Here is a 21,346-nt window from a genome sequence, read left to right on the forward strand (position 1 = left end):
CCATGAGCATTTCATCAGTCTCCGGTTCCCGTGAAAGAAATCCCCAGATTACCATTGCCCTACACCACCTTGACTTTCCATCTTTTTATTCCAGACATCACAGTCTTGGTCAAAATGCTAAAATGAAAGACTTCACAAACCAACCATTCCAGACCAATTTTATCCAATAATACTTCCAGTAATACATATAATACTCAACTAACCATCCTTACACACTCCCTGAGAGCCTGTTTTGCGGGTTTCTTTGCCTCTCCTAGTGTTCCTAAGTATTGCTGCTACAGCGGCTGCAGCACGGCTGGTGGAAGGCATTGACTTTCAATCAGGGAGCGGGCAGATGGTTTTTCAATCACCCTTGAGCAACTCCAAGCCTTGAGGACACGGACTGCACCAGCTCAGCACGGGTATTGGCATAGTGCTAATGGTGGGAGCACAAATGCTGTCACCCTAGGAAAGGACAACAGCTTTGTATTCCATAGAGTCACAGCATCCACATGGGCCAGCACCAGCAATCCTAGTAATCCGTTGGAGCAGCTGAAAACCCCTTTGAGCACTGTTATCTGCAGCCAGTCTGAGCTGCATGGCACCAAGCTAAGATTTCACGATCTCAGTCTGAACTTCCACTGCAGCACTCAGGCGTTGAGTTGCTTCTGCCTCTGCTGAAATGGAAGCTGTGACATAGGCCACCAGGTACTGCAGCAAGACTAGGCCCTCAAATGCTGCCATGGAATTGGCCACCACTTCCATGCTAGAAAAGATGAGCCCCAAGCTTTGCATGAAGTCTGGTGCCAAGTTGGAGTTGGACTCCTCCATGTTCCTTGATAGTGCCAGCAGGCTGGGTGGCAGGCCTGGCAGTGCACCAGACATCTCTGTGTGCCTGCTCATCAGTGTTCTCCTGTACGATCCACATCAAGATCCTCATCTGAGTTCTCTGCAGCAGAACTTGTCTGCAACCTTGCCCTATCCTTTCCCCTGGCTTTGCTGTAGCCCACTCATTCTTAGTGACTCACTACATGCTGATCCTAGCTCTATACTACCCACAAAAGTAAGCACAGTGCCAGTATTCTGAGCTGGTGGCTGTGAGGGCCACATCAAATGACAATGCTTCTTCAAATGTCTGCTCTTGCTTGCACCCTTCATTGTCAGGCTGGCCAGCTGGCATCTCTTGGGTATCAGAAAGCATAAATGCAGAAGGGGAAGGTTGGGCTGAGGGAGATGGGGTTGGATGGAAAGCAGGAGGTCCATGGCCACACCACCTGCAGCTTGCATTTCATGCCAGATAGCAAGATGAGGATGAAGTGGGATTTGAGAAGATACACAAAGCAGGAATATGCCATCAATCTGGATGTTCTCGTTGACACCAGTTGCAATGGCCTCAGTCACTGCCGGCCAAATAATTCACAGCACCCATAAATGGACACAGGAATTATGAAGAGAGATTATCCAACACCCTATCGAAATGATATAGGCAGCAGACAAACTTCATGCAGGGGCCCAAGGTTTATGGGAGGTAAGCACACAGCTGAGCGAGTTTGTACCTCTAAAAGTTAGGGTGCATTCTGGCTGCAGCAGGGTTGGGAATGCCTGGGAGAGACTTTGTGAGCAGGAAGAAAGCTGAGAAATGGAACAACAGGCAGGAAGGGAGGGTTTTCAGGTTCTCTGATGGAGACCTTAGTGATGATGATGAAAAAGAAGAAAGAGGTCATCTTTCCACACATGCTCACAAGACCCCCATACATGAACACTGAAAAGGGAAAGGGAGCAGATAGCCATAGAGGTCAGTGCGAGGAGTCTGGTTTTGAGGACCTAGCTGTAATGCCACAAGTCTCCTTGAAGTGGCTCAAAAGATGCAGGAGTTCTCTGCTACTCCCTTCTATGATGTGTGACCTTGTCCTACAGGAGAGAAGGAAAGATGTCAGTGAGCATGTTGCAAGGTGTTTGTATGATCTACGTGCCATAGCTGAATTAGTTGGAAGTATGCAGAGCTGAGGAGGTCTTGTGGTGCAGTGAGTAGTGTATCTGCCTCCAAGCCAGATGCTCTGGGTTCAAGTTCCACTCCAGGACTTGATGACCATGGAAGGTGCATTCATAATGTGACCAAACAAGTTGAATATCAACCTATAAATCCCTCCAACACGTGACAATGGCAGGTGGTATGAGTGGGAGAGATTCCTGGAGCCTGTACCATCACTATCCATACCTCCAGGCTACAACATGCATGTAAAAATGTATGTTGCCACAGCAGCTTTGGGTCCTTGGGGGGCCGGTTGGCTGGATGGCCAGTGTCAATCACATTGGTGCCTACAGCATGCGCTTTGATCCCCGCTCCAACTGAGGTTGATTCGGGTCCTGCCTTCTTGCCCTACCCGTGGTAGTAATCACAACGCTGTGGTTGGGCAGAAACCTGAAGGGGAAGTTGTGAGATGTGGGTGTGAAACTTGCAACATTGATAAATGTGTCAGCGTGCGATGCAGCATTTGAATGTTAGGCATCAGTCCTGATTTCTAAAGATTGTTGAGAGGGATGTGGTGCATTGGGAAGCGTATGAGGTTGGTGATGCAGTGGGCAGGAAAGTGCATTCATTGACCATGACAATTGTGAGGTTATTGAATCTTTTATGGTACTATAGCCAGGTTGTAAGAGCCAGACTCCTCGCACTGACCTCCATAGCTATCTGCTCCCATTCCCTTTTCAATATTCATCCACACAGTCTTTTGGCCACCTGTGAAAAGATGGCCTTTTTTACCTTTTCACCTTTATCACTAAGGCCTCCAGTGTTGCTTCAGAGAACCTGGGAGGTAGAGAACCAGGGAAGTCTGGCCTGCTGCTCCATTTCTCAGCTTTCTTCCTGCTCACAAAGTCTCTCCCAGGCATTTCCCACCCCTGCTGGAGCCAGAATGCACCCTAACTTTAAGAGGTACAGCCTCGCTAAGTGGTGTGCTCATCTTGTATGAACCTCAGAACCCTGCATGAAGTTTGTGTGCTGCCTATATCACTTCGCTAGGGCATTGGTAATCTCTCATCATAATCTCTGTGTTCGCTTATGGGTCTTATCCAATTTTTAACTCCTTTACTCATACTCCAATCCCTTTGTAATAAAAACTGATGTACCATTTGCTTTCCTAATAGCTTGCTGTACCTTTATGTTAACTTTTGTGATTCATGTACAAGGATAGAAGAACTCTGTGAATATCAATATGTCTGGGTTTCTCATCCAATAAAAATATTCTTCTTTTCTATCTTTCCTACCATAGTGAGTAAGCTCACACTTCCCCACATTATATTCCATCTGCTGCGTGTTGCCCATTCAGTTAAGCTGTCTATATCTCTTTACAGCCTCTTCGTGTCTTCCTCCCAACTTATACTCCTACCTGGCTTTGTGTTAACAGCAAACTTGGATACATTACTCTCTGTCTCTTCAACTAAGATATTTTTATAGATTGTAAATATTTGAATGGAACTAAATAAACCTGGAAAGCAGTGGTTGGAAGAAAATTGATTCCACGAGAAACTAATTATATATTCCTGAAATACAATTGGTATCTAATTATAATGCTGTTAATATTCAAGATACCCCTCATAATCCACAGTAGTTCAATAATTCACTGATAGTCCATATGTAACTGGTAATGATATGCATAACACACTGTAACTAGTAGGAATTCCATAAACCACTGATATTCACTCTAAATTCATGGCCAGAATATTCCTGTACTAGGTGAGGTGTGTTCAGGCATCCAGTTGATGCCACTTTTAACAGGGTCGATCTCTCTCCCTAACTCCTTGGAACCTGGTTGGGACTCCTGTTCCATGTGAAGATGACAACACTGATCTGGGATCCTCAGTCAGAGGATTTCACACATCAAAGCCAACCAGTAGAAATCCAATCCAGCCAATTACCACCCTATTAGTCTGCTTGTAATCTTCAGCAAAGTGATGGAAGGTGCTCACCAGTACTCCATTTGGGTTCCACCAAGGAAACCTGGCTCCAGACCTCATTACAGCCTTGGTCCAAACATGCTCGTGAGCAAGTTATTGCTAAGTAATTGTCACTTATTAGCAGTGTTGCAGGCACTTTGCTGACTTTAAGAGTAGATGAATAGGGCGGTAATTGGCTAGATTGGATTTATACTGGTCAGCTTCGATGAAAATAGAGCTGAATTCCAGAGCTGATGAGGAAATGACTGCCCTTGACATTAAGATGGTATTTGACTGAGTGTGGCATGCATAACCCTGAGTAAAATTGAAGCCAAGGTAAATCAGTGGGAAAGCTCTCCACTGATTGAAGCCATACCTAGCACAAAGGAAGATGGTTGTGGTTATTGCAGGCCAATCATCTCAGCCCCAGGACATCACTGCAGGAGTTTCTCAGGTGGTGTACTAAGCCCGATCATCTTCAGCTACTTCATCAATGACATTCCCTCCAACAAAAGTCAGGAGTGGGGATGTTCACTGTTTGCTAAACTCAGCTTTATTTGTAACTTCTCAAATAACAAAGCAGTCCATTCCCACATGCAGCAAGACTTGAAGAACATTCAGACTTGATCTGATAAGTAGCAAGTAACATTCATGTCACACAAGTGGCAGGCAATTACCATGTCTACCAAGAAAGATTCAATGGCATTATCTTTGCTGAAACCCCTACTATCAATATCCTGGGGAGGTTACCATTGACCAGAAGCTGAACTGGGCCAGTTATATATACAAGTGCCAGCCAGAGACTGGAAATTCTGCAGTGAACACTCCTTCTTCTGACCTCCCTAAAGCCTGTCTGCCAATTACAAGGCACAAGTCAGGAGTGTGATAGAATACTCTCTACTAGCCTGGTGAGTGCAACTCCAGCAACACTCGAGAAGCTCAACACCATCCAGGACAAAGCAACCCACTTGAAGGCAGCCTATCCACCATCTTTAAAGGTTACTCTCTCCACCAGCTGCCCTGGCTGCAATGTGTACTACCTACAAGATGCACTGCAGCAAATCACCAAGGTTCCTTCGACAGCACCGTCCAAACCCATTACTTCTACCACATAGAAGGACAAGGGCAGCAGATGCATGGGACCACCACTACTTGCAGGTTCCCCTCCAATTCACTCACCATCCTGCCTTGGAACTATTTCACCATTTCTTCACTATCACTGGATCAAAATACTGGAACTCTCTTCCTAACAGCACTGTGGGTGTACTAACACCACCTGGACTGCAGTGGTTCAAGAAGGCAGCTCATCACCACCTTCTCAAAGGAAGTTAGGGAAAGGCAATATATGCTGGCCCAGCCAATCATGCCCATGTTCTGTGAATGAATAATTTTGAAAAATTATTCTGCAAGAGTCAGGGTTGCTTCAGACCTACGTTACTATTATGGAAATGCAACGTTTGATTCAATCAGTCCCCAGATTTTATTTTTAAAAATTGTGAAGAAAATATTTTCTGGTATTGAGAATCATTATGCCATGTTTATCTTTCCTTTTTTCCATTAGAAAACAAATGGTAATAATCTCTGATGGCTTCCTGGGTGTTGATTATTTCACTGTTAAGTACTGTGCAAGCTGGTTGCATTAAGATTGTAATTTGTCACATTTCCTTTCATTATTTCTGGGCTAGAGAGTGGAAATCAGCCAACATTCCTGTGCCTCATTACAAGTCAGGTTCCTCTGTTGAAAAGTGTGAGTGCATTGATGGTGGCTGAAGAGAGGCTCTCTATAGTCAGAGAGCCTGAAACATTTATTATCCAGCTTGGATATAAAGAATGGAAACTACAGTGAGGACCAAGGAATGTGTGCAGCATCCATGGGACCAGACCCCAATATCCCTGGGTCCTGACCCCAGCACCCGTGTTCTGTACCTTATCACTTATAACTGAGAAGGATGACAATAAAAAGGGAAAGGAAGCATTGGAAGATAAAGTGCTTCACACCACATTGCTAACAGCAGGACTCTCATCCCAGCGTCACAGCACAAGAACACCGAACCCAAATTGGGTTCAGCTGAAAGATGTAACAGCAGCACCTCACACCACATCAGAAGCTTGCAGACTTACAAGCAGTGAAAGAAGGGAACTGTCCAGGTATCAATCACTCGCTCTCTTTTCACCAGGCAGCATTGAGCTTATTAATGACAAATTATGAGTGAAAGGTCCAGTAATTAATGCTGAACAAAGCTTGGCAAACTGTGCATTGCCTGTAATGTGAATAAGCCACACAAATACCTTCAGGCTCAGTGCAGCTGCCTCTAACAAAAGGTGCATTTATAGGATGCAGTGTGTGCCAGTAAAACTGCAAGTTCTTTTTGGGAGGGAAATAATAATAGCAAAGAGTTTTTTAAAAAATTCTCTGAATAATAATTAGAAATAAATTATTATTTGTTGGCTGCAATACAAGGTGTGGAGAGCTGCATCATTTAATCTGCTTTTAATGGAAGGATAATCAAGAGTATTGTAAACACTTCATGATATAGAGTAAAGAGAATGGAGCAAAGTTTCAAGAACATGGGATGCGGGGCTATGGGAGTCTAAGCCATAGTGTCACTAAAACATGGAAGATGAGACCTAGGACATATTGTATCACCCTGATATACATATTCCTTTTATCTCCTTCCCAGACTGTGAATCCTACTGCAAACCTGTGAAAGGAAACCTGAAGATCAACATGAAAAAATACTGCAAGAAAGACTATGGTAAGCTACATCATTTCATACGCTGTTACGTGCTAGTTCCAAATAATGCTCAAATCAAGGCTTGCTCTGAGTAACATTGCAACACTAACCCTGCAATTGTCCAGTGATGTATATTGATTAGACCTTGTGATTCCACAGTAATGAACCTCAATTATAAAATCATCTGGAAACCAAAAATGTAATAAAAATTAATCTGCACAGAGTTTGAAAGGAAGGGTCAGTTTTGACCAACCTTAATGAACACCTTGAAGAAATAACAGCAAGAGGAGACAAGGGTAATGTAGTAGATGCAATCTATTTGTCTTTTCAAAAGGCCATTGATAAGGTGCTAGATTGGAGACTCATGACTAAGGTCAGAGCATATAATGTCAGAGGACAAGTATTAGAATGGTTAGCAAGCTGACTATGAATGAAAAAATAGAGAGCAGAGGTTAATGATAGTTACTTAGGCAAAAGGTGGAAAGTGGTCTTCCAAAAGGATCAGTGCTGGGACAACTGTTACTCACCGCTTACATAAACAAATTGGACTCAAGAATAGGAAGTACAATTTCAAAATTTATGGACCATACCAAATTGGCCTGGGGTACGAATACTTAAAGCGGAGGAAGTCTGTGCAAAGTAAAAGAGGGACCTATTGCAATACTGTCAAAATTGCCTTGTGCTGGGAAAATCACTGAAAATTGATATCTTAACTACCTGTTAGTGGACCTAAATTGGCTTCTCATCCATCACAGATGCACAGTTTGCTTGCATCAGACCCAGCCAGCCCTTGAGCAAAGTAGATGGAGAGAGGAACTTGTTAGCAAACTAGCCTGTTTGTCCCTGAATTTGTTTTCCAAATCCTTCCTCCAAATCCATCTCCAAGTGCCTTGGAAAATTCCCCCATTTTACCAATTTTGAAGTTGAATCATTTCAGGAACTTGAGGGAAATAAACTTGCAGGGCTATGTGGATAGAGTCGGGGGGGTTGGGACTGACTGAATTGCTCCACAGCAAGCTGGCATGGACTTGATTGGCCTGAATGGCTTCTTTCTGTGCTGTAAATGACTCTCTGACTCTTAGGACATATTTTTAAACTTGCAGAATAGGCATGTAATTTGCAAATGAACTTCAATGCAGGGAAGTATGAGGTGGGGAATTTTGGGAGGAAGAAGGAGGTCACAGGCTCCTTGGATAATGAGTGTTTAAATGGAGAAGAGGAGCAGAGGGATCTGGGGGTAGAGATACGCAAAATACTAAAAATAGTGATGCAGGATAATAAGGCCATAAAATGCAAACAAAACACTGCTGTTCATTCCTAGTAGGATAGAATTAAAAATCAGAGAAGCCATATTAAACTTGTATCAAACCTTGGTTAAACAGGGAACAATGGACCAGTTAAATCAAGATCAGTAGTAGGCAAAATACTAGAACCTATTGTTAGGAACTTAGAAAATCAAAATATGATTAAGCAGAGTCAACATGGACTTATGAAAGGGAAATTGTGTTTGACAAACCTGTTAGCTTTTTAAGGAAGTAACTCGTAAGATGGATAAGAGGAATCAGTGAATGTGGTGTATTTGGATTTTCAAAAGGCATTCAATGAGGTGCCACAAAAGAGATTATTAGACAAACTTGGGACTCATGGGTTTTGGGGCTAATATATTAGCATGGATTGAGGAATGGTTAATGGACAGAAAACAAAGACTAAGAATAAACGGGACATTTTCAGGTTGGCAGGCTGTAACTTGTGAGGAGCCGCAAGAATCGTTACTTGAGCCTCAGTTATTTACAATCTATATTAATAGCTTATATGAGGAGACTCAGTGTAACATATCCAAGTTTGCTGATGGTACAAAATTAAGTGGGAAAGTAAGCGGTAAGGAGAATGAAAAGAGGCTGCAAAAGGGATATAGACAGGTTACGTGAGTGAGCAAGAACATGACAGATGGAATACATTGTAGTGAAATGTGAAGTTATCCACTTTGGTAGGAACAATTTTAAAATGCAGCATATTTTTTTGAATGGTGAGAGACCAGGAAATGTTTGCATTCAGAGGAGAGTGGATATCCTTGTACTTGAATTACAGAAGGTGAGCATGTAGGTACAGAAGGCAATTAGGAAAGCAAATTGTATGTTAGATACTGTTACAAAGGGATTGGAGTATAAGAGTGTAGAAGTCTTATTACAATTATACAGGGCATTGGTGAGACCAAACCTGGAGTACAATGTACAGTTTTGGTCTCCTTACATAAGGAAGGATATATTGCCTTAGATGGAGTGCAACAAAAGTTCACTTCACTGTCTCAAAGTATAAGGAGAGATTGAGTAAGTTGGGCCTGTATTTCTTGAGCCTGGATTTTCCGTGCCCACTGGCACCAGGCGTGTTCGGTGACATGAGCGGACAATATGGTGAGAAAGCCAAAAATCAGTTTCACAACGTCGTGAAACCAGTTTGCGATCGTCCTCTCCGCCCACCAATGGCAGGCCGCATTTCCTGCCATCAGACGTTGGGAACCTCATTGTAACACATCAGCATATCATTGTAAGGCCAACCCGCTGGACTCATCTCCCTCTGTTGGATCATCCACCCACATCAGCTTGATTGCACACTGACATGTTTCACAACAGCATTTACAAAGTGTGCACTTGGCAGGCTGCACTTTGAGGGGAACTCGTAGGTGAGTACACAGTAACTTTGAGGTGTGCTCGCCCAGGTTGCCTGTTGGACTTCAAGGTTGTGGCGCATTGGGGGTTGGTGGGGGTGGTTGGGGCAAGGGCCATTTTGTGGTTGAGGCATGTTGGGGGGTGGGGTGCAAGTGCTGCCCTATGGTTGAGGTGCATTATCGGGGGGGTGCAAGGGCTGTCCTGCAGGGTGGGGGGGGGGGGGGGGGTAGCGGGTGAGGGAAGCGGCCACAGGGAAATGTTATATAAAGTGACCATTCATCTGCAGCTGAGGCAGTTCAGGTGCAGTTATATTGATATGATTGGAGTTGGGTCTCTAGCTTCTCTGCCCACTCAAGCAATGCAGAGGCATCAAAGTGTCACCAAATGCTCCAGAGCTCTTCATCCCTCAGGCACAGACTGCAAAGTGATGAGTGTTATAGTGGACTGCATAACAGTTGACTGAATGGGCATGTTATACAATCTTCTTGCTAAAGCTGGCCATGGAGCAGTCACAGGTGGAGGCGCTCACAGCCCCTTGCGATGTCAACGTCCCAGTTTGGACCAGTCTCCCCCAAGGTTCAAGCTAACAGTGCAGCCTTGCAGTGTGGGTTAGGAGAATGCCTGCATCTGAGCTGAGGCCACAGCATGCAGACCAATGGTCAAAGCTGCCAGCAATCAGTCAGGTGGGGTGGGGCGGGGTGGGTGCAGTTTTGGACAGTCATACAGTGCACTAATCTCTGGCCATCCAAGTGGTGGCCAGCACTCTCTGGGATGCATTAAGGGGCCTTCAGATTTAACCAAGAAAGGTTCTTAGTACACTTATGCTAACCCACAGGTCTCTCTCTTTCATCCTGCAGGAGGAGTACATCAGCATCATGAAGCCTGATGAACTAGCTGTGTGCCTCGTGGAGTACAGAGAACGAAGATGACTGAGAAGACAGCGACTGAGGCACCTGGCTGCGCAGAGGAGGAATAACACCCTTTGGAAGAAGGGACGGCTGAGGCTCCCACAAATGGCACCAAAAAGCCACAGCGAGTTGGTCTAAAGGTGCCGCCTTTCATCCCTGCAGATGACCGACAACAAGTGTCGCCGAAGACTGTGCATGTAAAGGGAACTGGTCAGTCACGTCTGCCAGCTACTGCAGGATTTGGCGCCAAGTCGCCTGGAAAGTGGCATTCAATTTCTATGCCAATAACTCCTTTCAGGGCTCCACAGGTAACCTCTGTGGGATGTCACAAGCCTCCACCCACAAATACATCCATGAGGTCATGGATGCCAACTTTGCAAGGGCACACAATTTTATGCATTTGGCCTGGGACCAGGACAGCCAGGATGCAAGAGCAATTGGATTTGCCCAGATCTCGGGTTTCCCACCGGTGCCATCGGATGCACTTACATGGTGCACAGATCTCTGTCGCAACACACGGTCAACTATGTCAACCGTAAAGGCTTCTATTTGCTGAATGTGCAGCAGCGACCAACCACCAGAAACGCATCCTGCAAGTCTGCGCACGGTTTCCAGGGAGTGTCCATGACTCCTACATTCTCAGTTGGTCACAGATCCCTGACGTCTTCAGGGTCCACAGAATTTGCAGGGATGGCTCCTCGGGGTCAAGGGCTACTTGCAGAGGACGTGGTTGATGACACCCGTGCAGTGGCCTTAGACTGCAGCAATGTGACGCTATAATGAGGCTTATGCTGCAACTCGCAACTTGGTGGAGCAGACCATCAGGATGCTGAAAATGAGGTTCCAGTGCCTGAACTGGTCTGGAGGAGCCCTGCAATACAGCCCACAGGCGGTGTCAATGCATTGTCGTTGCCTTCTGTGCACTTTACAATTTGGCACTACAATGGGAAGAGGAGCTGGCTGAGGAGGAGGTGGAGGAGGTGGAGGTCTCCTCCGATGAGGAGGGCACCAATGGGGATGAGGGTGAGGAGGTCCTCGAGGGCGACGATTACGGGGATGAGGCCCCTGCACTGGCCAGACGAGGCAGGCACACTCAGGAGGCCCTAATAGCTGCTAGATTTGTGGAGGATGATGAAAACATCTAGTTAGGAGACACCTTAGATCCTCATGTTGCACCTATGAATATTTGACTCCTGTCTGGTTTATGGCAGCGTACATAACCTCAGGGCAGAATTTTACACCTCGCAGGCGGGTTCGCGCCTGACCTGAACAGACGTGAGATAGTGCGAGATGATGTTGGGTGAGTGTCCCAATGTCAAGCCACACGCGAGCAACCTTCAGGTCGGCGGCATGCGCGGCAGTTGGAAGCACGTCTGCCAACAATTAAGCAGACAATTAAGCCCATTAAGGAGGCAATTGAAAGCGATTTTTTGTGGTCTGTCCACTTTTACGGTTGGCGGATGGGCCAATTAGCCAGGCGGCCTTTACATTTTTGCTCAAACCTCGATCCAGGGTGGGATGAAATCTCCGTGGGGAAATAAAATAAAAAGAGATATCTGGGGACTGTTTGCTAATTAGGTTTGCTTTCAGGTGCTTTATTGTGCTGCCTGGACATATTTTGCAGCATTTTTGTTGTTTTCTTTATTCTGTGGGGGTCTGCAGCTCCCTGAGGCAGCTTTCTGCCTTCAGGGAGCTCAGTATAAGTACTCACCAGCACCCGTGGTGACGTCGGTGCCTGCCCTCTCTCCGCCCCCACCTGCAGTACTGAGCCTTTCTCAGGGCACCTTCCACATTGGCTGGCCATTAATTGGCCAGTCAGCGTGAAATCGCGGTCTGGAGCCAATCGCGGTTGGGGGCCCGTTTCCTGTCCGCTCCCAGGCCCGTCGCTCACGTGCACCCAATGGGTGAAAAATTCAGGCCTCTGTGATAACACTCTGTCATGGAGACGCAGTGGAGGCCCTAACAGTCACTCGATTGCAGGAGGATGTTGACAACTTGCAGTGAGGACACTCCATAGATCTTCACATATCCTGTGTGAATGTCTGACTCCTATCTGGCTGAGGTTAGCTCGCTTGTGCTCTGTGATCAGAATCATATCATAGATATGCAGCCATGAAACATCAAAAGTACCTGCTCCTTTGTCCGCCTTCAGCACCTGGCCCCTTCAACAGCACAGCGCCACTGGTCACTGGGGGCCAGCCCCACATTAAAGGTGCTGAGAGCACACAGAGAGAATGACAGAACTTTGAAATGCCTGCTCACAACATTCTGGCAGCAATGACAAGCACCATTGAGGTGCAGGCATCAGTAATGTGTCTAAGGAATGTGAGGCCGGACCATCGCTCTTGTCTGAAGGCTACACAGAGCACAGGGAAGAAGCCCTGGACTGAGACACCTGCCTTTACCTTGTGCAGAAAGGTTTCACACCTGAGTGACACGAACATTGCTCATCGGAACAAGAAACCATCCTTGAGAGTTAATTAACAATAGTGAACAGTATGGATAAGTGATTAATTCTTCTTCTTAACTTTCCTAAACCTGTTGCTACGTCATAGTGCTCCCCGGCCGTCCACAGCGGAGGTGGAGGCAGCCTGCTGACTGCTACGCCCTGTCTGTGATGACCTTGGTGGGCATCCTCTGGAGGGCCGACAGCTGGAGGGCCCCAGCCTGGTTTCGGGGTCCTGCTGTGTGGCAGTGGCACCCTCCTTGGCCTGTGGACCGGGAGCTGCTGAGGTCACAGGAAGAGGGGACTAGGATGGGCTGGATACTCCTGGAGTCACCTGGATGGATGGTTCAGGGGAGGTACACCTGCTGATCCTTCTCCTTATGGGTGCCTAACAGCCCCTGGCTGACTCCTTGAGGAGATGGGGTAGCTGGATAGAGATCGAGCTGCCCCGCACCTCTTTTGCATTGACACTGCTGGAAGCCAGCCATGGCATCAATAATGTAGTTAAACTCATGCAGCAGTGCAAGAGCAACATCCTGGACCAAGGTCTCCATGGCAGCCACCATCATACCAGAGTTGACCTTGGTGCGTTGGCATGCAGGCACTATCGCCTGAAAGCGGACGGACTCTGATCATGCCTTGCAATCTGAGGAGTGCAGTGGACATCTCTTCCTGATGTTCTCAAGCTTGCCTTTGCAGCTCTAGCAACTGTGACATGACCAAGTTCAGAAGCTTGTCACCGGACTCGATCTCAGCAAATTTCTGGCCTCCAGCAGTCCTCCGAGTGCCAGACACTTGGGAAGTCCCTACCGCTGCCTGCAGCGGACCAGGCATTGAGATGTGCTCACCAGATTGTGATCCTGAGGCTAATGTAAAGCTAGATCCCATCGAGATGTGTGTCTCTGCACTGGTGGAGGGTGTGGGTGAGCACTGTGATGGGACTTCAAGGAGGGTGCCTCCAGATTCCTCTTCAGAGTTTTCTTTGAGGCTTGATTGGAGGCCCTGGGTCATGGACTCCGTCGGCTGTTTCCCAGATGTGCCTGTGGAAGCAAGGGGAGATAATTAGTGCATGGCAGTGGTCTGTGAAACAGGACACATTTCTTGGAAACTAATGCTGTGATAATAAGGAAACCAATTAACCCTCTTTCAAAATACTTCCCAGTGCACTTGGTTCTTTTCTTTCACAAAAGAAAATACAGGCTTTTCCTAGCACATGGGTCATCACAATATAAGAGCCTAAGAACATAAGGAATAGGAGCAGGAGTAGCTCCCAAGCCTATTCTGCCATTCAATACCATCATGGCTGATCTGACTGTAGCTTCAACTCCATTTTCCCGACTGTCCCCCATAACCTTTGCTTCTCATGTAGATCAAAAATCTGTCTATCTTAGTCTTGAATATATTTAATGCCCCAGGCTCCACAGCTCTCTGGGGAAGAGAAATCCAAAGATTAATTACTTTCCAAGAGAAGAATTCCTCCTCATCTCCATCCTAAATGGGAGACCCTACAATCAGAAACTGTGCCCCCTAGTTCGAGATACCCCATGAGGAGAAACATCCTCTCAGCATCTGCCATGTCAAGACCCTTCAGAATCTTACATATTTTTGTAAGATCGCCTCTCATTCTTCTAAACTCCAATGAGTATAGGCTCAACCTGCAAGATATTTCCTCATAAGCTAACTCCTTCATCCCTGGAATCAATCTAGTGAACCTTCTCTAAACTGCCTCCAATGCAAATATCATCATCATCATTTAGGCTGTGTTTATCCAGTGTTGGATGTAACCCTTCACTTGCTTTATCCACTCATCTCTATTCCTTGCTTTTTTGCCCATATAATTCCCAAGTATGATGTAATGTCATCTCTTCAAATTTTTCTATGTTTCCACCTTCTTCTTGGCTACAACTCCATTAATATTTTTGTCCATCTGTTATCAATTTATCAAGCAACATGCCCAGGCCATCTCCATTTGGCTTCTTTTATCTTCTGAATGATGTTCTTAACTTTAGGTGTGGTCTTACCAGTTGTAGCAAAGCTTCTCTACTTTTATGTTCCATCCCCCTTGCAATAAAGGTCAACTTGCCTTCCAAATTACTTGCCGTACCTGCGTGCTAACTTTTTGTGATTCATATATGAGGAAACCCAGATCCCTCTGTACCACAACATCGTGTAGTCTCTCTCCATCTAAATAATATTCTGCTTTACAGTACTATTCTTCGCACTAAAGTAGACAATCTCACATTTTTCCACTTAATACTCCACCTGCCAAATTTTTGCTCATTCACTTAACCTATCTATGTCTCATTGCTGATTCTTTGTACCCTCCTCATAACTTGCTTTCCTACCTATCTTTGTATCGTCAGCAGATCTGGTAAATTATACTTGATTCCTTCATCCAAGTCATTAATAGAGATGATAAATAATTGAGGCTTCAGCATTGATCCCTATGGCACTCCACAACCTGAAAATGACCCATTTATCCTGATTCTCTGTTTCCTGTTAGCTATCCAATCCTTTATCCATGCTAACATTGTATCCCAACACCATGAATTATTATCTTGTGCCATACATGGTACCTTATATGGTACCATATCAAATGCCCTTTGGAAATCCAAATACACTATGGGCAGAATTTTCCACTCCGGAGACTAAGTACAGTGGCGAGCAGGATTATTACGAGTTTCCTGCTGATCGGCAGGTCGGGTTCTCATGCCTGATCTTCTGCTTGAAGCCTCATTAATTATGCATAAGCGAGCTGCTCGCTGAATCATGTGGCAGGGTGGGCCCTGATTCGTCTGCCTGCCGTCACCTCATGGGGTCGAAGTTCCTGGCACCATTTTTAAACACTACCCAAGCCCACATATTACTGCTCTCTGCAGCCTAGCTGTGTGGCTGGAAGTTCTGGAGGTGGCCCCAAGGAACAAGAAGAGTGCACCAAGGTTTAGCTCTCTTACAAGCAGCAATAGATCCTGGCAGACCGGCAGGAAACATTAGTCCCAGCCAACCTCAGAGGAGGATGCTGAGGAGTCAGTTGAAGAAGACCAGTCACAGCATTCACCTGCAGCATCCACCAGCAGAGATACACCCCTAGGTGGGTCATAGTTCTAGATTAGGCTTGGGGTTACATTCTGGGGAACACCTCACAGACACGTCTCCGCAGCAATTGGAGGTAGTGACAGTGCAGCTCTCTGGTACTCAGAGGACTGCTGGAGAACAGCCACCCGCTGAGTCTGAGTCAGATGATGAGCTTCTGGAAACATGCTGGAGATGCAAAGACATCAAGCAGAGTTGTGAGATGCAGCCTACAGACTAAAACGAAGGAGCTCTTCAAAGTCTCCATGGGAAGGTTGGTGGTCACCATGGAGACCTTGGTCTAGCAGATTCTGCCGGATTTGGACATGGACCTTCTCTCCATTGCTATAGACATTGGTGGGATCCATCAGTGGCTAGGAGAGAGGGGGACCGGGCATCTCGACCTCCCTCCAGGTGCCATTTGTCCTCAGGGATTCAGGCAGGGGCCCTTGGGCACCCACAGGGAGGAGGACCAGCAGCTGGACACCCTGGGACCATCCACTCAGGTAACTCCATAAGTGTTAAGCCAATCCCAATCCCCTCTGCCTGTGACCCCATCACCTCCAACTGTACAGGCCAAGGAGGGTGCACCTGCCCCACAGCAGGAGATCCAAAGCAGGCCAAGGCCCTCCTGGCCTCAGCCCTCCAGAGGACGCCTGCCAAAGTTATCAAAGCCAACAGAGTGTAGCAGTGAAAAGGCTGCCTCCACCTCTGCTGTGGATTTTGGGGATCCACTAAGACTTAGCAGTATGGTTAGAAGGATTAAGACCTGGCTAACTTCCTGTGGCACGTAATCGGGAGAGAGAGCTTGATTCTGGCGAGTTGCATTTTTAATGAGTATTCATGACAAGCTAATGCATGCAAATAGCCTTCCTGGCAGGGATTGGTGGGAAAGCTGACCCGCCATCATCCCATCATGAAAGTGGCGAGGGGAAAATTCCGACTCCCTTTTCCGCCAGCAGAAATCTGACCTTTGGCTTCACTCCACATTTTCCGCTCCTGCCTGCCATGAAACCCGCCGCTGGCAGTACCTGAAAATTCCGCTCTACATGTACTTGTTTCCCTTTGTTCACTGTGTTTGTTATCTTCTCTAATAAATTTGTCAAATGTGATTTCCCTTTCATAAAACCATGTTGATTCTGCTTGATTGTAATATGATTTTCTAAATGTCCTGCTACTACTTCCTTAATAATGGATTCCAGCATTTTCTGAATGACAGGTGTTAGGCTAACTATACCTATATAACCCTATAGTTTCCTGCTTCCCTCCTTCTTGAATAGTGGTGTTACAATTGCAGCTTTTCAACCTGGGACCTTTCCACAATCTAGGGAATTTTGGAAGATTACAACCATTGCATCCACTGCATCCACTGTCTGCAGCCATTTATCTTATGACCCTTGGATGCAGCTCATCAAGTCCAGGGAACTTTAGTCCCATTAGTTTTCCTAGTAATTTTTCTCTGGGGCGGTATTGTTTGAAGGTCTTCCAATGCCACCACCTTCCCTCCAACTTTTGCCCCTTTAATTTTCTACTATTATTGGGATCCTTTTATTGCCTTCTACTATGAAGAAAGATACGAAATGCCTATTCAAAGCGCCAGCCATTTCCTTCATTTCCATGATTTTGAAAAGTGTAGATGAGCAGAGAGACTTACCTTTGTGTCCGTAAATAGAAATTCTTAATGGTGGCAGGGCAACTTAATAATGTGACCAAAATGCATTGGTGTCACTTAGGTTTATAAATTGAGCAATAGAATATAAAAGCAAAGACAGCATGCTAAAACTTCATAAATTACTGGCTAGGCCATAGTTGGAGTTTTGTGGGCAACCCAGGGTAAAATAGCCTGCTTGATTGGTACGCCATCCACTGCCTTAAATGTTCAGTCCCTCCACCACGATGCACTGTGGCAGCAGTGTGTGCCATCTACAAGATGCACTGCAGCACCTCACCAAGGCTCCTTTGACATAACCTTCCAAACCCACAACCTCTATCACCTAGAAGGACTAGGGCAGCAGACACATGGGAACACTATCACCTGCAAGTTCCCCTCCAAGCCACACACCATTCTGATTTGGTACCATATTGCCATTCCTTCACTGTCGCTGGGTCAAAATCCTGGAACTCCCTTCCTAACAGCACTAACCTACGCCACATGGACTGCAGCAATTTACGATGGTGGCTCACCACCACCTTCTCAAGGACAGTTAGGGATCAGTGATAAATGCTGACCTAGCCAGTGATGCCCACATCATGTGAAAGAATAAACTAACTCTGGCCACCACAATTTAGATGTAAGGGCCTTAGATAGGGTACAGGGGAGGTTTAACAGGATGTTACCAGGGATTTCAGTTATAAGGAGAGTTTGAAAACATTAGGACTGTTCTCCTTAGAACAGAGAAGGGTAAAAGCTGACCTAATAGAGGTTTAAGATGATGAGAAGTTTGGATAGAATAGATAGGGAAAAACTAATCCTGCTGGCGCTGGGTCAATATCAGAGATCATGGATTCAAAATGATTGGAAAAAGATCTAGAGGAGAGATGAGGAGAAATGTTCTTATAGTTGTTGGGATCGGAATGTTCAACCGGAAAAGGTGGTGGAAACTGATTCCATAATTTGAGCTGCATAGGTACTTGAGGACAATGAACCTACAGGGTTATAAACAATATGCTGGAATGTGGGACCGGGGGTGACTGCCTTTTCAAAGAGCCAGCTCAAGCTAATCACAATGGATTGAATGTCCTTCTTCTGTGATGTAAATTTTTATGATTCAGAACTGAGAGGTTCAAGGCAAAGTGAAAGGACAATAATTCAGGATAGCGATATGGGTAATGATAACCAAAGTGTAACAGGAAGGGGCAGAGCATGCAAACGTATCAGTGCACCATTAAATAGAGTCATAGTAGGGAAAAATGGTAAAACCACAGAATTAAAGACTCATTATCTTAGTGCTTGCAGCATTTGTGACAAGATAGATGAATTGATGGTGCAAATAGAAATAAATGTATATGATCTGATAGCTATTAGTTAATTAGCTTCCAAATCAATATCCGATCCCAGAGTGATGGGACATCAATTAGAGCCTGTGGTTCCCCACAGTGATAGGATATATTTCCCTATCCCTGGTTTAAGAGTGTTGTCACACACCAGCTGAGATCAAAGCTGGGACCTAGTGTTGTGTTATGTACCTTGTACCAACTGGCAATTCAGCAGCTGCAGACCAGCTCAAGATGTAATAAGAAGGCTTTCAACAGATGGTGCTAGTTAGTTTAAAAATAGAAAATTAATGAGGATTTTGAAAGAATTCTTACTCATTTCTAAAGTTTTTTTTGTCAGGAAACAGGCCCAGAGTTTTTCTGAAGCGTTTTTTGGATGCTAGTGAAGAGATGTTAATGATTGTCAGATGCTTTAAAACTCTCGAATGTCTCTGAACTGAAAGCAGACTAACTTCTCTGTTATCCTTTTCCAGCGGTTCAGGTTAATGTTCTGGATATGGAGACAGTGAGTGAATGGGCAAAGTTCACCGTGAATATTGTGTCAGTTTATCGAAGCAGGGATGAGAAGATAAAACGGGCAGACCAGTTCCTGTGGATTAATATGAAAGACTTGGCATGCAAGTGCCCAAAGATCCAAATGACCAAAAAGTACCTAGTGATGGGGAACATTGACAGCGTGTCTGAGAGGCTTGGAGGCCTTGTGGCTGATAAGAACAGCCTCGTCATTCAGTGGCGGGATGTGTGGACAAGAAGACTTCGGAAATTCCAACGCAAAGAGAAAAAAGGGAAATGTGGGAAAGCCTGATCAACTCATTCAGAAAAAAAAAACTCTGTGAGAAGCATCATGGGCCACAATGTAAATACACTTTGGGTTCAAAATATTTACCTTTCAGAACAGGCTGAAGGGCGTTAAACTGTAAGGAGGGAACTAGAGGCAGGAAACAACATGATATTCAGCTTAGCACATTACACAAGTTGTTGGCTGAATATGCTTTTCAGATTGCTTAATCCTTTTCTAAATGTGGTCATGAGTCTCTTTCTCTGGGGTGAAGGTCAGGCCGCTACAGAAGCTTTGTTGTCTGATCACAGAGCCCGGTACTATCTAACAGAAGGACATACTCACCATGTCCTACCCATTAGTTGGCTGGCTATCCCCATTGAAGTCCACCATACCTCTGTTTTTGCCTGTTATGACTAACATATGAGACAAAACGTGGTGGTCTATGTAAGCCTGACAGCTGTGCTGAACACAGAGTGTAAATATGGACAGGTTCCAGGACTTTTATAAGCAGACAAAGCATTTGGCATGCAGCAAGTTATCTGTTAACATTGTGTATTTCGAACTGTGATTTGAAAATATCCAATTTCAATTAGATTTTACAAAGCACATTAGCATTGTAAAACTCGCTGTTTGACACGCAACCCTTCAGCCTAATGAAACATTTCCTTTTCAATACTCCCTTGATCTCCTCACCAGAGGAGCTGTAATAGCAGTCCTCCAACTATACTGTACCCTCTAATATACTGTACCATCCAATATACCCGCCTCACCCTCCAATATACTGTACCCTCTAATATAGTCTCCTCACCCTCCAATATATTGTACCCTCCAATACACCCTCCAGTATACTGCACCATCCAATGTACCCTCCTCACCCTCCAATATACTGTAGCATCCAATATACCCTCCTCACCCTCCAATATACTGTAGCATCCAATATACCCTCCTCACCCTCCAATATACTGTAGCATCCATTATACCCTCATCACCCTCCAATAAACTATACTTTCCAATAAACCCTTCTCATTCTCCAATGCACCATACCCACCAATATACTTTCCTCTCCCTCCAATACACTATATCCTCCAATATACCTCCTCACTCTCCAATACACCATACCCTGCAATATACCTTCCTCTCCCTTCAATACATTATAACCTTCAATATATCCTCCTCACTCGCCATTACACCATGCCATCCAATATAACTTCCTCACCCTCCAATATACTGTACCTTCTGCTATATCATACCCTTGAATATACTATTCCCTCTGATTCCACCCTTCATTATACTGCACCCTCCAATTTACCTTCCTCATTCTTCAATGCACTGCACCCAGTGATTCTCAACACCCTCTGATATACTACACCTTCTGTTCGACCCCGTGATATATGGCACCCTCTGATAAAAGTGTCAGCCTTGCCTCAGTAGTAAGACTCTCACCTCTGTGATAAGTTGATGCTTCCAGTCCAATTCAGGGACTTGAGCACATAATCTGGTCTAACACCCCAGTACCAAGGTCCTTTCTGCACTCTCAGATGGACATAAAAGAGCGCATGGCACTATTCGCAGCAGAACTGACATGCTGGCCAACTTTTATCGTTCAACTGACATCACGAAAACCGATTATTGGTTCATTATCTCATTGCTGTTTGTGAGAGCTTGGGGTGTGCAAATTTATTATCATCTTTTCCTGTTTATGTTTACAACAATAACAACATTTAAAAAAACGTCATTGTTTGTAAAATGCTTTGGGGCACCCTGAGATGGTAAAATGTGTTACATAAATGCATGTTCTTCTTTATTACATCCTCTAATATTCCAAATCC

At 45.3% G+C, this 21,346-nt stretch overlaps 1 protein-coding gene across 1 annotated transcript in view; it reads left to right on the forward strand.

Moving 5' to 3' along the window:
• Positions 1 to 20,107, forward strand: part of LOC121288294 (netrin-3-like) — a 251,320-nt gene extending 231,213 nt beyond the window's left edge. The window contains exons 6-7 of the mRNA XM_041206820.1: positions 6,597 to 6,671; positions 19,210 to 20,107. Of these exons, the coding sequence (XP_041062754.1) occupies positions 6,597 to 6,671; positions 19,210 to 19,541 (407 nt within the window). The 3' untranslated portion in view covers positions 19,542 to 20,107. The remainder of the gene's footprint in view (positions 1 to 6,596; positions 6,672 to 19,209) is intronic.
• The last annotated feature ends 1,239 nt before the right edge of the window (positions 20,108 to 21,346 follow it).

This window comes from Carcharodon carcharias, chromosome 15, assembly GCF_017639515.1.
Source record: "Carcharodon carcharias isolate sCarCar2 chromosome 15, sCarCar2.pri, whole genome shotgun sequence".
Taxonomy (NCBI): Eukaryota; Metazoa; Chordata; class Chondrichthyes; order Lamniformes; family Lamnidae; genus Carcharodon; species Carcharodon carcharias.